At 44.0% G+C, this 13,420-nt stretch overlaps 1 protein-coding gene across 1 annotated transcript; it reads left to right on the top strand.

Annotated features, from left to right (window-relative positions):
• Window positions 1-585: 585 nt before the first annotated feature.
• On the top strand, window positions 586-11,989 carry LOC135546332 (importin subunit alpha-3). Its single transcript, XM_064974671.1, has 17 exons — window positions 586-803; window positions 3,408-3,452; window positions 3,772-3,861; window positions 4,304-4,333; window positions 4,423-4,475; window positions 4,811-4,906; window positions 5,208-5,293; window positions 5,480-5,566; window positions 5,704-5,873; window positions 9,047-9,091; window positions 9,271-9,402; window positions 10,141-10,269; window positions 10,901-11,005; window positions 11,096-11,167; window positions 11,276-11,438; window positions 11,567-11,661; window positions 11,772-11,989. The coding sequence occupies exons 1-17, from the start codon at window positions 735-737 to the stop codon at window positions 11,868-11,870; spliced, it is 1,566 nt and encodes a 521-aa protein (XP_064830743.1). The 5' UTR covers window positions 586-734; the 3' UTR covers window positions 11,871-11,989.
• The last annotated feature ends 1,431 nt before the right edge of the window (window positions 11,990-13,420 follow it).

Here is a 13,420-nt window from a genome sequence, read left to right as displayed (position 1 = left end):
CTATGTGCTTGTAGCCTATTCTGAATGTCCATTCACATTGTTAACGTTAATGTATCAATTGATATAGATATGCAGTGTAATTTAGTATATCGTATGTTGTCCTTGTGTGTAATATTCTAATTATAAAAGATTGTGAAGTTAAATAACACTTTTGACATTTGACATTCGCAGTTGGTGCCTAGCGACATTTATATGATTGTTGCCATAGTGATTACTATTGAAAGTTTCAGGCTCCAAAGGGCATTAAAACATAACTTGATATGTATTACTGATGGGCACCGACATGGAAGAAGTCTATATCTATATATCAGTATAGGACTAGTAACTATTTAGGCCTAACGCTTGACCAGAATGGACTCATTGACAGATCATAACGTTACTCAATCATGAGACTATAAAATAACTTTCATTCCTACTATTTGTAGAAGTTATTGATGATAATAATTGGAGATATAGTGTGGTGGTCTGAACTACCACAGCGCAACCTAGTGAGGGTTTTAATAGAATGATAACCTATTTCGCAAGACCAATGAGTGAGCAATAAGGGGAATTCCCCACCCTTCCACGCCAGAGCGAGGCTGTGCCTCTACCACCGGCATTCCCAGTATGCACCGCGGACAGACCAGCAAAAAATAGTCCGGTAACTGAAAGGCCTGAGAAAAAAAGAACTTGAAAGGGGTAGCTGCTAGCTAATTAATTTCTAACTGTGTTAAAAGATAGCTAAAATTGCTAATATGGCTGACAACGAGAAACTAGACAACCAGCGGCTGAAGAATTTCAAGAACAAGGGTCGCGATTTGGAGGTAAAGTATCTGATTCCGTCGAGGGGTCCCTTTTCATATGCGCTATTTTGTAGCTTGGGGCTGCGTTGTGTGACGTCGTTTGTAATTTTCAGGATCTGGAACTTTGCACCCAGACCAAACCAGGCCTTATCTGATCGTCAAATCAAGTAATTTCTGTCAATCCACCCGACTTTCTGAACCAAAATAAAAGTAACCATCAACACGTTAATCGTCCCATGCTTACCAAACTAGCAATGACTTCCAGTTTCATCTAAGCTAGCTAGCTAACTACAGGCCGTGATAGCAAACACGCTGTTCGGGATAGCTAGATTTGCTATTCGACTGTCATCTGAAATGTAGTTAGGTACCTGTCAGAGAGCCCACCCAGTTTGGTGTTGAGGTTTGGAATTGACATACCTAACCACATCTTTTCGGGGAATAATTTCATTAAACGAGATTCGTATCCCTTTCAAACAACAGTGCTAGTCAGCCATCTCAGTGGGTTGGATTAGTTAACGTTAGCTAGCCCGCTATAGTACCACCCCTCCCCGACTAACGTTCTACTTTGCTAGTTAACTAATTTATACGCAATTATCAGATGGTATACATCGTTAGTTATAGCAAAGTAACCAGTAAAATGTTGAAACTAGTGGGTACCGTTGGCCAACTTGGCTAACTAACTAATGACCTCAGAAAATTACGCAGGAAGAACCTCACCTATACTAGCTAACGTTAGCTGGTCAGCTAAGTTAGCCACAATACTAAGTTTGTCATTGAACTTTATATTCGTAGTTTGTTCTAAGTGTCACATGTAATGGTAAATGTTTACCTCATACTCGTTAGCAGCGTCCTTAACTACAAATCTTTAACTATTGTAATGGAGCAGGTCTCGATCCATCGACCTTCTAGCCGAAGTCCAGCGCGCTATCGACTGTGCCCCCAAAAGCATGCTCAAGCGGCAGAGTCGAAATCCGCGTTTATAAACCCAGGGTCGTTACACTATCTAGTTAGCCAGTACCCGTTGACGGTAGCTAGATTAGTATCTAATATATCTAGTATCTCAAAACAACGGCGGAATTTAGCTGGTCGGGCCCCTTTACAGGCCTTGGCACACCCATAACGTAAGTTATAAGCATTGTGAGGTAGATGGATGGATAGGCAACAAGTGCAGAGGAGTTTAACATTAGCGTTACATTATACTAACCAGTGTTTTTTCCCAAGTTTTGGAACACAACATCGGGAGTCAGTGTATTGGTTGGACTCCCTTAGTTGTAAATCGTTCTGGTGGGTGGCGACAGAAAATCAGTTTCCTGTCAACAAATGCATATGTATAATCTCTAGGAACTCTATTTGTTAGATATATTGTGAAATGTTACCCTCGCTATCAAATAAAAATCTTAATCAAACTTTTGACCGAACTGCACAATATTCATGCTGTGTAATGTGGGTGTGTGTGTGTTGTCTAATGTCAGCTCACTCTCTCACTAAACAGTAACATGGTGCTGTTCAGACAAAAGTTGGATTCAGACGTTTATTTGATAGCGTGGGACACATTTCACTTTTACATCTGGTATGTAGAGTTCCTAGAAATTATGCACATGCATTTGTTGACAGGGAATGTATCTTTTTGTGTGAAGCAGGCTATGTTTTTTTACACTCTGGGAGTCCAACCAATACAGACTCCTGATGTGTCCCAAAGCTAGTTTGCACCCCATCTGTAACGGTCTGGAGGAGGAGGGTGCCACACCAACACCCAAGGCTTCTTCAACTTTGAAACATTTTCAGTTCAAACTAGTGGACGCAACATGATTATAGGCAAGGGAAACAGATGATAGGCCTAGCTAGTATAGGTGTTCCTCTATGTGTTATTGTGTTTCAGTTAGATGGTCAGGAAATCGTGTTGTCTTTGTATCTGGTTTAACAAGAAGTGCCTGCCTCTTTTTAATTAAGTAATATGACTAGTTAACGGCAGAGGCATTGTTTGCGGTGGGAACAAGCATATTGCTTGAATAACAACTAATGTGCATGACTAGGCTAAATCACACCAAGACATGATAAGGTGCTGAACTGTCTCCCACTTCACCATGGAGAGGAAATATAAGAATTTTCTAAGGAAATGGGTAGTGCCCTTCTAGACCGAAGGAAGACTTTAACTTCATCCAATCATGACAAATGGCCAAAGGCCAGTATGTGATGACAGCAAATTACTTAATGAGGCCTTGTCAAAAATGTAGTGTCTGTCAATCAGGTGCTTGAAAATGGTCCCTTGTATTACCACCCAATATTAACATGAACCATAACATACAAAACACCAGTCCTGGAGCAGTTGAGATCTGTGGTAAGTCAGTCTATGTAAATTGTGTCTGTGTCCTAGTGTGAGCTGGTGATTTCAGGCATTGGTATGGCAGGCTGCTTCTATCACTGTGCCATCCATGGCTGTGGATGGAAACTAATGAAATCAGACTCTGAACAGCTCTAGGCATGAGTACACCGGATGCTGTCATCTCATCATATTGGGAGGATAAACATCTGATTTATGTTTTGGGCTTTGTTTGTTGATTCTTCCACAAACCATCAGGCACATAGTGTATATTTGGACTAATGTGTGCGTTTCCTCCCCTATAGACGATGAGAAGACAGAGGACGGAGGTGGTGGTGGAACTCCGCAAGGTAATCATTCACTTTCTTTCCTTTAATCAGTCAGGTTATCGAAGATGAGTTTAAAGGGATACTTCGGGATTATGGCATTGTGGCCCTTTAACTGCTTCCCAAGAGTCCGGTGAACTTGTGGATACCATTTGTATGTCTGTCTCCTGTCTGAAGGTAGTTTTACGAGCCAATGCTAACATGTGTTAGCGCAATGACCTGAAGTCGATGGGTATCTGCTAGCATCCCGAAGTATCCGTTTAAAATTCCTGTTAAATAGTTGAGCTTGTTGCCATGCTGATACATGTATGTTAAGACGGCTGTCTTTCCCTGCTCTATGCAGAACAAAAGGGACGAACACCTTCTGAAGAGGAGAAACGTGCCCCACGAGGACATCTGTGAGGACTCTGATGCAGACGGAGACTTCAGATCGGTACTTTGAAAAAGCATATTTCTGTCCTTCCTTGAAGTAATGACTGATGGGGATTGAGGTCTATGTTAAGACTGAGTTCCTTGAACTGTTAGCTAAAGATATCCACATGCAGTCCTAATCAAATGGGAGGGGGCCTCTTGCCGTTGCAGTAAAAAAATAAATATATATATATATATATGATGAATGTCGACTAATGGTTTTTTTTTAATTCATTTTTTGTAACGATTTGTGACATACAAAATTGTATCCACTGACGTTCCTCGGGGACTGGTTAGTGTCTCCATAGATTCTGACTTATTTTTCCCAGTCGGGACTGCCTCTTAAGGCCTGACTAATTACCCTGAGGTGTGGCCACAGTGCAAACAAACACATGACAATACCCCTGGTCATGTTTGGCAAAATAAAATTGTTCCCTAACCAAGTACCTACTTTTATTTTGCAGCAAAACACCTCTCTTGAAGCAATAGTACAAGTAAGTGCATCTCACTTCCATGTTTGAAAAATGTCTTAGACACTGATTTCCTTCCCATGTATGTGATCCCCTGTGTGCTGTTGTTGCAGAATGCCACCAGTGATAACCAGGGAGTTCAGCTGAGTGCCGTGCAGGCTGCAAGGTAGGAACTCTATCCTCCTATATCCGGCTCTGCTGGTTGCCATGGTGATTCACACTCAAACATGGTTCCAAAAACCATCTCTAGAATGTTGTGCAGTTAATTGTGTCATGGTTTCCGGTGAGCATGCTGACTTAGTTCTGTGTCATTGTCATCGTTTTTGTGTAATCGTTGTGCGATTGTATTGCTATGTCGTGTCTGTACTCGACAGCACCTGTGTTGAGCAACAGCTCAATGTATACATTTCACATTCCTTTATTTTGTGTCTGTGTTTCAGTGTGTTTTGAGTATCGTAAGTGCAAATGTGTGAAATAATAACTAACTTTTTCTCCCTGCAGGAAGCTGTTGTCTAGTGACCGTAACCCTCCCATAGATGACTTGATCAAGTCTGGCATTCTGCCCATCCTGGTGCACTGTCTGGACAGAGATGACAAGTAAGCAGGGCTTTACTTTGTTATAGATATTCTGTCTTACATAACACAACGGTGGTTGTGACCTAAGCATTGCTGCAGTGAATGTAAGCTAAGCATCACTGCACTGAGAACAGATCTTTTCAGATGATGATGAAAGTGCAAATGTCAGGATTTTCCCAAATCAGGTGTGAGGATTGTCAAAACCCTTGTATTACCATAACAACCCTTTCCATTTCTTGTTTCATCACTCTTTGTGTCTTTCTCTCCCCTCTCTTCCTCTCTACCCCTTTTTCTTTCTACCGCATCTTACTCCTGCCTCCAGTCCATCTCTACAGTTTGAAGCTGCCTGGGCTTTGACCAACATTGCCTCAGGAACCTCAGAGCAGACCCAGGCAGTGGTCCAGTCCAGTAAGTACCAGCTCTCAACCTCGGCGCTACCACTGCCAGCACTCTCTGGGGGCTAGGTGGGATTTTCGATAGTCATGCCTACCAAGTCTTGGATTTGTTGGTTATGTTACCCTGAGAAGTAGATTATTTGTGGTCTTTGGTGATTGAGTTAGCTATTGAATATTGATAGTATTTCCTCTCCTGCAGATGCTGTGCCACTGTTCCTTCGGCTGCTGCACTCTCCTCACCAGAACGTGTGTGAACAGGCGGTCTGGGCCCTGGGCAACATCATAGGTGAGTCTGGATCCTTCACTATGGGACATTAACAATGGAGGCTGATTTTTAGGAATGGCTCAGGGATTCTCTGATGTTTGTCTCGAGGCATTATCGGTGAGTGTTTGTGACACCGTCTGTTCTGTGTCTGTTCGTAGGCGACGGCCCCCAGTGCAGGGACTATGTGATCAGTCTTGGCGTGGTGAAGCCCCTGCTGTCCTTCATCAGCCCCTCTATCCCCATCACCTTCCTCCGTAACGTCACCTGGGTCATGGTCAACCTCTGCCGCCACAAGGACCCACCGCCACCCATGGAGACCATCCAGGAGGTAAGAGAGGGAGTGTGTGTGTGCCACCTGAGTTATGGTCAATCTGTCCTGGCAAAATTACCTGAGGACACTGTCCAGGAGTTACTGGCTCTGTTTGTTTGTCTCTGAATCTCTGTCGGTCAGTATGTTGTTGAATCTGAGCATTATGTACAGTAGTGTACAGTGTCTGTGTGTGCCCCTGGGATATATGTATTCATCTGTCTGTCCTCCTAGCTCCTGCTGTACATTCCTGTTTCCTGCCAATGTCACTCTCCCCTCATGTGAGAGATGGAGGAATTGATCAGTAGTTGGCTGGTTGTCAGTGGGATGAATGGAGGGAGGGAGAGAGAGAGCAGGATTAGTCGGTACCCAGCAGGTGTGCTCCTAAGCTGGGGAAATGATGGCTGATTTAGTGCTCAGAGAGGCATGTCTGTGGAAGAGGCACCACTGCTGAATAATACTGGACCATGTCTCTAAACTGCCATAAGCCCCTTAGAAAAAGGGCGTGGGAAATTGGGATCCTTAACCCGAAAACAATCGCAGTGCGGTTATCACAAAACATTATTTTCAGTGTTATAGCCTAACTAGATGATGGGCTATAAAGGCTCTCCCCTTCGACCTCCTCCCTCCGCTGACCTCACTCAAGCCATGAACTTTCTCAACCTTCAGTTTTGTCCATCGATCAGCTCATGATGATTAATTATGTTGTTTTTAAATTGCTTGTTTTGTTGTTGCTTTAAATCCGTTTGAGATTTCTGTTTGTACTGAATCACGCTATATAAGTTTTTAATAAATTTAAGTTGTGTAATTTGAAGGTAGACTCTGTGATATGAAGTAGATGCAGAAAGTAAACAGCAGAGTGGGTCAATTTTAGCTTGAGGCTCAACTTCTCCACTGTTTTGGTGCCTGAGCTACCACCCTGTGAATGGCGTGAAGTGAACCCACACAGATACTGTGTGTGGCTGTCAGAGAGCAAAGTGTTCCATCTCAATATCCTAATCTTTTCAGTGATGATAGGCCCTGCTTTACTGAAGTTGCGAGACATGGCAAGCCCCAAACATTGTGAGATACAGCTTGCTGATAGATGGGCCTAGTGCATGTTTCTGACTCTGTCTTCCTGTTGGCTAACCTGCCTAAACTGTGCCCCTCCCCTTTCTTTCCATCCCTCGCTAGCTCTTGTTTGTGTCCTCGGAAATACAGCAACTAATAAGTCTCCGCCCTTCCAAAAATACTGAATCTTAGGAGTCGATTTCCTAGTGGAATCTAATCTTGACACTCGGAAATGGGAGTCGGAATCTATTATTTTGGAGTTGATTCGCCACCACTACGTCGTCATCATTAACAGTTGGGAAAATGTCAGAGAAAGGCAAGCAACAGCAGTTGAAGTCGGAAGTTTACATACACTTAGGTTGGAGTCATTGAAACTTGTTTTTCAACCACTCCACAAATTTCTTGTTAACAAACTGTAGTTTTGGCAAGTCGGTTAGGACATCTACATTGTGCATGACACAAGTAATGTTTCCAACAATTGTCTACAGATGGATTATTTCACTTACAATTCACTGTATCACAATTCCAGTGGGTCAGAAGTTTACATACACTAAGTTGACATGGCTTTAGAAGCTTCTGATAGGCTAATTGACATCATTTGAGTCAATTGGAGGTGTATCTATGGATATATTTCAAGACCTACCATCAAACTCAGTGCCTCTTTGCTTGACATCATGGTAAAATCAAAAAGAAACCAGCCCAAAGATTGTAGGCCACCACAAGTCTGGTTCATCGTTGGGAGCAATTTTCAAATGCCTGAAAGTACCACGTTCATCTGTACAAACAATGGTACGCAAGTATAAACACCATGGAACCATGCAGCCGTCATACCGCTCAGGAAGGAGACATGTTCTGTCTCCTAGAGATGAACGTACTTTGGTGCAAAATGTGCAAATCAATCCCAGAACAACAGCAAAGGATCTTGTGAAGATGCTGGAGGAAACGGGTACAGAAGTATCTATGTCCACAGTAAAACGAGTCCTATATCAACATAACCTGAAAGGCCGCTCAGCAATGGAAGAAGCCACTGCTCCAAAACCGCCATTAAAAAAAGCGAGACTACGGTTTGCAACTGCACGTGGGGACAAAGATCGTACTTTTTGGAGAACTGTCCTCTGGTCTGATGAAACAACAATAGAATTGTTTGTCCATAATGACCATCGTTATGTTTGGTGGGACTGGGTGAGTCTTGCAAGCTGAAGAACACACATCCCAACTGTGAAGCACGGGGGTGGCAGCATCATGTTGTGGGAGTGCTTTGCTGCAGGAGGGACTGGTGCACTTCACAAAATAGATGGCATAGTGAGGATGGAAAATTATGTGGATATATTGAAGCAACATCAAGACATCAGTCAGGAAGTTAGCTTGGTAGCAAATGGGTCTTCCAAATGGACAATGACCCCAAGCATACTTCCAAATTTGTAGCAAAAAGGTCAACAAAGTCATGGTATTGGAGTGGCCATCACAAAGCCCTGACCTCAATCCTATAGAAAATTTGTGGGCAGAACTGAAAAAGCATGTGCGAGCAAGGAGGCCTACAAACCTGACTCGGTTACACCAGCTCTGTCAGGAGGAATGGGCCAAAATTCACCCAACTTATTGCGGGAAGCTTGTGGAAGGCTACCTAAAGCATTTGACCCAAGTTAAACAATTTAAAGGCAATGCTACCAAATACTAATTGAAGGCATGTAAACTTCTGACCCACTGGGAATGTTATGAAAGAAATAAAAGTAGAAATAAATCATCCTCTGCTATTATTCTGACATTTCACATTCTTAAAATGAAGTGGTGATCCTAACTGACCTAAGACATTTTTACTAGGATTAAATGTCAGGAATTGTGAAACTGGGTTTAAATGTATTTGGCTAAGGTGTATGTAAACTTCCAACTTTGACAAGTTAAATGAGAAGTGAAGGCCAACTTTCTGAGAGGTACAGTAATGGTAGTACAGGTGCAATGCTTACCATCTGAAGGGGATGCTCTGAAAACCGTTGCTGGCAGCAGCACAGCTGCATTGTGAATTCACAGGGCTGTTTTAAAAATTGTCCAGTTGTCACATCCATAGTAGGAATATCCTATTCCTGTCATTTTGTTGGCATCTCCCTCATTGACTATCTTGCTCTCTCCCTCTTTTTCTCTCTCAGATTCTTCCAGCTCTCTGTGTGCTGATCCACCACACTGATGTTAATGTGAGTATTCCTGATTCCATGATGGTATCCAGAAAGAGACAACCCGAATAGTTTGACATTGATAATATAGATTTTTTTTTTCTTTCTCCCATTTAATAGCCACAAACAGATATTGGTATATGATCCATGTGTTGATGAATGAGTGAATATTTGGTTTTTGGGACCTTTGACCCCTGTAGATCCTGGTGGACACGGTGTGGGCTCTGTCCTACCTGACGGACGCTGGCAACGAGCAGATTCAGATGGTCATCGACTCTGGCATCGTTCCCAACCTAGTGCCCCTGCTTAGCCACCAGGAGGTCAAAGTCCAGGTATGGAGACACAGATGCTAGTGGGCCACAGATCTAGGATCAGCTTAGCCCCCCCAAATCCCATCATTAACTACAAAACTGTCCGTAGATCAGCATCTAGGAGCAGCTTCATCTTACTCAGTGGGGCTCGGGAAGACCGATGCACACCAAATGGAATGGTTGCTTTTGTAAGGACTTTGCCCTACCATAGCTGTTTTTACAGATGTGATGGAATCAGATGGGTGTGTAGGCAATATGGAGGTGGCTTCTCTATGCTCATTAGAATGATGGATAGAGCATCCTATTACTTATCCATATCAGTTTCCTTCAGGTCTGCAAACACTGACTGTCGTGGCTAGGGGTGGTCAAGTACTTGGAGACCTGTGCACTGTGGTGGCAAGATAAAGTTGTGTTTGGGGGGGAAGGGCAAGTGTTAGGAAAAGAGCTCTTGTCCTGAGCTGCGGTGTTTTGACTGGAGACTGATGCCTGTTGGGGGTGGGGGGTGTAAGACAGTTACTATGGTGCAGTAGGTAAGTTGGCCCTAGATGATACTGCTCAGGACTTGAATGGGTCTTACTCCTGGCCCTGATCCCCAGTCTGGTGCTTACTGTGCTGATATTCATACTCAAGTCATTCTTTGGGTGGCGGTTGCATTTATTGGTTGGTTTGCTTACTATAGTTAGTTGCATGCATGTTCATTGACGCTTGGAGTTGTTTGTATTGACTTATGTGAAACTTCGATTGTGTGTGTTTCTTTAGACTGCTGCTCTGCGGGCGGTGGGCAACATAGTGACTGGAACAGATGAACAGACCCAGGTGGTGCTCAACTGTGACGCCCTGGGACACTTCCCCTCTCTCCTCACACACCCCAAGGAGAAGATCAACAAGGTAACACACACCGTAAAACATCCACTCCGCACTGCTTCACCTTGCCACAGCATAGCAGGTGTGTCAGTGGGACTGATCATGCTAGACGTGATGATATCAGAGACATGGTGCTAGTGTGAATGCTATATGAATCACGGTGAATGGGGATACAACTATTAGTTAGGTACTCACATCATGGAAGACCTGGATCAAGAAGCTGATGGAAATTGCAGTTTAAGTAGATTTTGGGGTGGTCTGGGATAGTGGGTAGAGTATGAGATGTGAGTGCGTGTGTGTAGTATTTCTGGGTGGAGGATAGTGGGCGTTGAAGACCCATGGGTCTCTGCTGATATCGGAGTGCATCTGAGGCCTGTCACTGAGGTCCCTCCCTCCATGACTGCGCCAATGATTAGGGCCTCACGACCGCCCCTTCCCCGCCTCCAGCACCCCTCAGCTCTGAGCAGGCCCCTGGAGTCTGATCTAGCTCAGTCCGCACTCCTTTGAATTCCACATGGGAACTAATCACCATGTCTGCAGTCCTCCTGACACATGCACACACTGACTGCTTATTCAGTCTCTGTAAGCCCTGGCTCTATCACACAACACTTGAAGGAGTAGTCAGATTGAGTACTGCTGTTCTCCCATCCTGCAGGAGGCAGTGTGGTTCCTGTCCAACATCACAGCAGGCAACCAGCAGCAGGTGCAGGCCGTCATCGACGCCAACCTGGTACCCATGATCATCCACCTTCTGGACAAGGTCTGTTTCATCACTTTCACGGCTTCATTCATCACTTCATCAGTGCTTTCTGTCACACAAAATGACAAATTAATACAAATGTTTTTGCAGGGAGACTTTGGAACACAGAAAGAAGCAGCCTGGGCCATCAGCAACCTGACAATTAGCGGGAGGAAGGACCAGGTGAGCTCAACTGAGGCCTGCCTGCTTTACCACATACACCTCACCTGTCATCCAGACATACACTCAAATTGCCATTTTGTAAAGCTAAACCCTTCTCCGGTCCTGTAGGTGGCGTACCTGATCCAGCAGCAGGTGATCCCTCCCTTCTGTAACCTGCTGACAGTGAAGGATGCTCAGGTGGTGCAGGTGGTCCTGGACGGACTCAGCAACATCCTCAAGATGGCCGACGACGAGGCCGAGACCATCGCCAACCTCATCGAGGAGTGTGGAGGTGAGTGCCCAGCCCACAGTTACCTTTCAAACATAAACAGTAGGTAGGAACAATTATGTTGAAGTATAGTGTTTGTATCTCATTGGCTGTGTAGATTTGACTTGAACCATCTCTTTCCTGCACCTCAGGTCTGGAGAAGGTGGAGCAGCTCCAGAATCATGAGAATGAAGACATCTATAAACTGGCGTATGAAATTATTGATCAGTTCTTCTCATCTGATGATGTAAGTCAGTTCACTGATATGGTCATGTCTTGGTTGGGGAAGGTACTGCATACTACATTGTGGGGAATGTCTTATTGGTATAGATGATTAACTTATTGTCTGATGTTCAGATTGACGAAGACTCCAGCCTGGTTCCGGAGGCGATCCAGGGGGGAACGTACGGCTTCAATTCCTCCACCAACGTGCCAACAGAGGGGTTCCAGTTCTAGAAGGCATCTCGGGAGTCTGGAGTTTTGTTCGCGATGCAGCACTCTGTTCAACATAAAACAAATTAGGAGAAAAAGAGAGCGAAAGAGTGTGAGAGAAATTAGATCCATTGTGCTTGGCTCGTGGGATCCGTGGCTGCATCTTATCTGAGAAAATGTGTGGATTTCGTTTGGCATTCCGGGGGAACCAGCCCAAATGAAGTTTGAGATGGCGAGTGGGTGCGAGTGAGTGAGTGGCTACATGTTGCAAAAAAAACAAACATCTACATCGAATGCGTTGAGACATGCCAAGTAACTTCCATGTTATTGGAGCTGTCGACTAAAACGGAAAACTACTACAATGACAACAAAAATGCGGTGTCAGCCCGGGGAGAACCAAATACATCAAAATCAAGAAATTGAAGCAACAAATCACAAAAACACAAAAGGAAAACCAACAAAACAAGAATAAGATGAACCATATGACAATTCTGCGGTCCTCCGACCGGAGGGGGCACCACCTGTGCGCCCATCCCCAAATCGGCCACGCCATCAGACGTGTGTGAATGGACCCATTGTGTATGAATGTCTGGACTCAGTGCTGAGGAGCCAGGTTCATCTCCTCCAACCAGAGGCCCTCGATGGGGCGTCTCCCCCCGCGGAGGTGGGCAGGGCCAGAGTCCAGCTGCGCTTGTGCGAGAGTGGACGAGTGGTGTGTGTGCGTGTCTGGAGAGTGCAAGAAGACTGGATGTGAACGCATGCAGAGAGAAAAAAATACATAAAGAGTAACAAAACCGAGAAGCGCGAAGGAAAATACCAGAAGAAATTCTGCCTTAAGAGGCAGATACAAATCCCTGAAAAGAACAACTTTGGAAATGAAAAAAAAAAAGACATAAGGGTTTTGATTGTTAAGTTAGTATTAATTAACACTGGACAATGCTTTTGGCAGGTGGAGCAGTGGGTGCATTGTATTCAGATGCATTTGGTGGCTTTTCTTTTTGCATCCAGTGTACAATTTTTTTTATTTTTTTCCCCTGCTTTTACTTTCATTGCTTATGGTGATAAGGATCATATTCCACCTTCCCACAATAACCGTACCGTTGCACCAGATATGGGTTTGATGCTGTGAAATTCTGACATGACTATTGTCAACCAAATGACTTATACTCCCCTAGCATGATTTGATGTTCTTTCTCTTGAAGCAAAAATCACTGCTTTGCAGTATTGTTGCCATAGCTTTGAGCTGTGACTTAACATAAGGGGGAATGAAAAATGGCAGTTATGTAACATCGATTCATAACCTTTGCATGTACTAAACTATAGCACAGTTAATTACAACTTTTTTTTAGTTTCTTTAGGCTGTGTACACAGTCATTTTAATTTTTTTGTAAACTGTGCTGTTTTAAATGTTACATGTCTCCCCCTCCCCTACTGATCTGAATTTCTGATTTGAAGATTAATCTGAACAGTTGCACATGTACTGCAGAGTGAGGCCTGAAGTTGTTCAAAAGGTGTGGTTACTCTCAATCATACCTGCTAACACCAACAATATGCATCATCCAACCACAATCTTT

This window comes from Oncorhynchus masou, chromosome 9, assembly GCF_036934945.1.
Source record: "Oncorhynchus masou masou isolate Uvic2021 chromosome 9, UVic_Omas_1.1, whole genome shotgun sequence".
Taxonomy (NCBI): domain Eukaryota; kingdom Metazoa; phylum Chordata; class Actinopteri; order Salmoniformes; family Salmonidae; genus Oncorhynchus; species Oncorhynchus masou.
The sequence above is the reverse complement of the archived record's forward strand: the minus strand, read 5'-3'. Positions and strand labels throughout refer to the sequence as shown.

What these genes read in the sequence shown, in the direction of transcription:
- LOC135546332 (XM_064974671.1), top strand. Translation starts at nt 735, where the DNA reads ATGGCTGACAACGAGAAACTAGACAACCAGCGGCTGAAGAATTTCAAG. An exon ending in ACAAGGGTCGCGATTTGGAG is followed by an intron (nt 804 to 3,407) that starts GTAAAGTATCTG and finishes CCTCCCCTATAG; the next exon opens with ACGATGAGAAGACAGAGGAC. An exon ending in CCAGGCAGTGGTCCAGTCCA is followed by an intron (nt 5,294 to 5,479) that starts GTAAGTACCAGC and finishes CCTCTCCTGCAG; the next exon opens with ATGCTGTGCCACTGTTCCTT.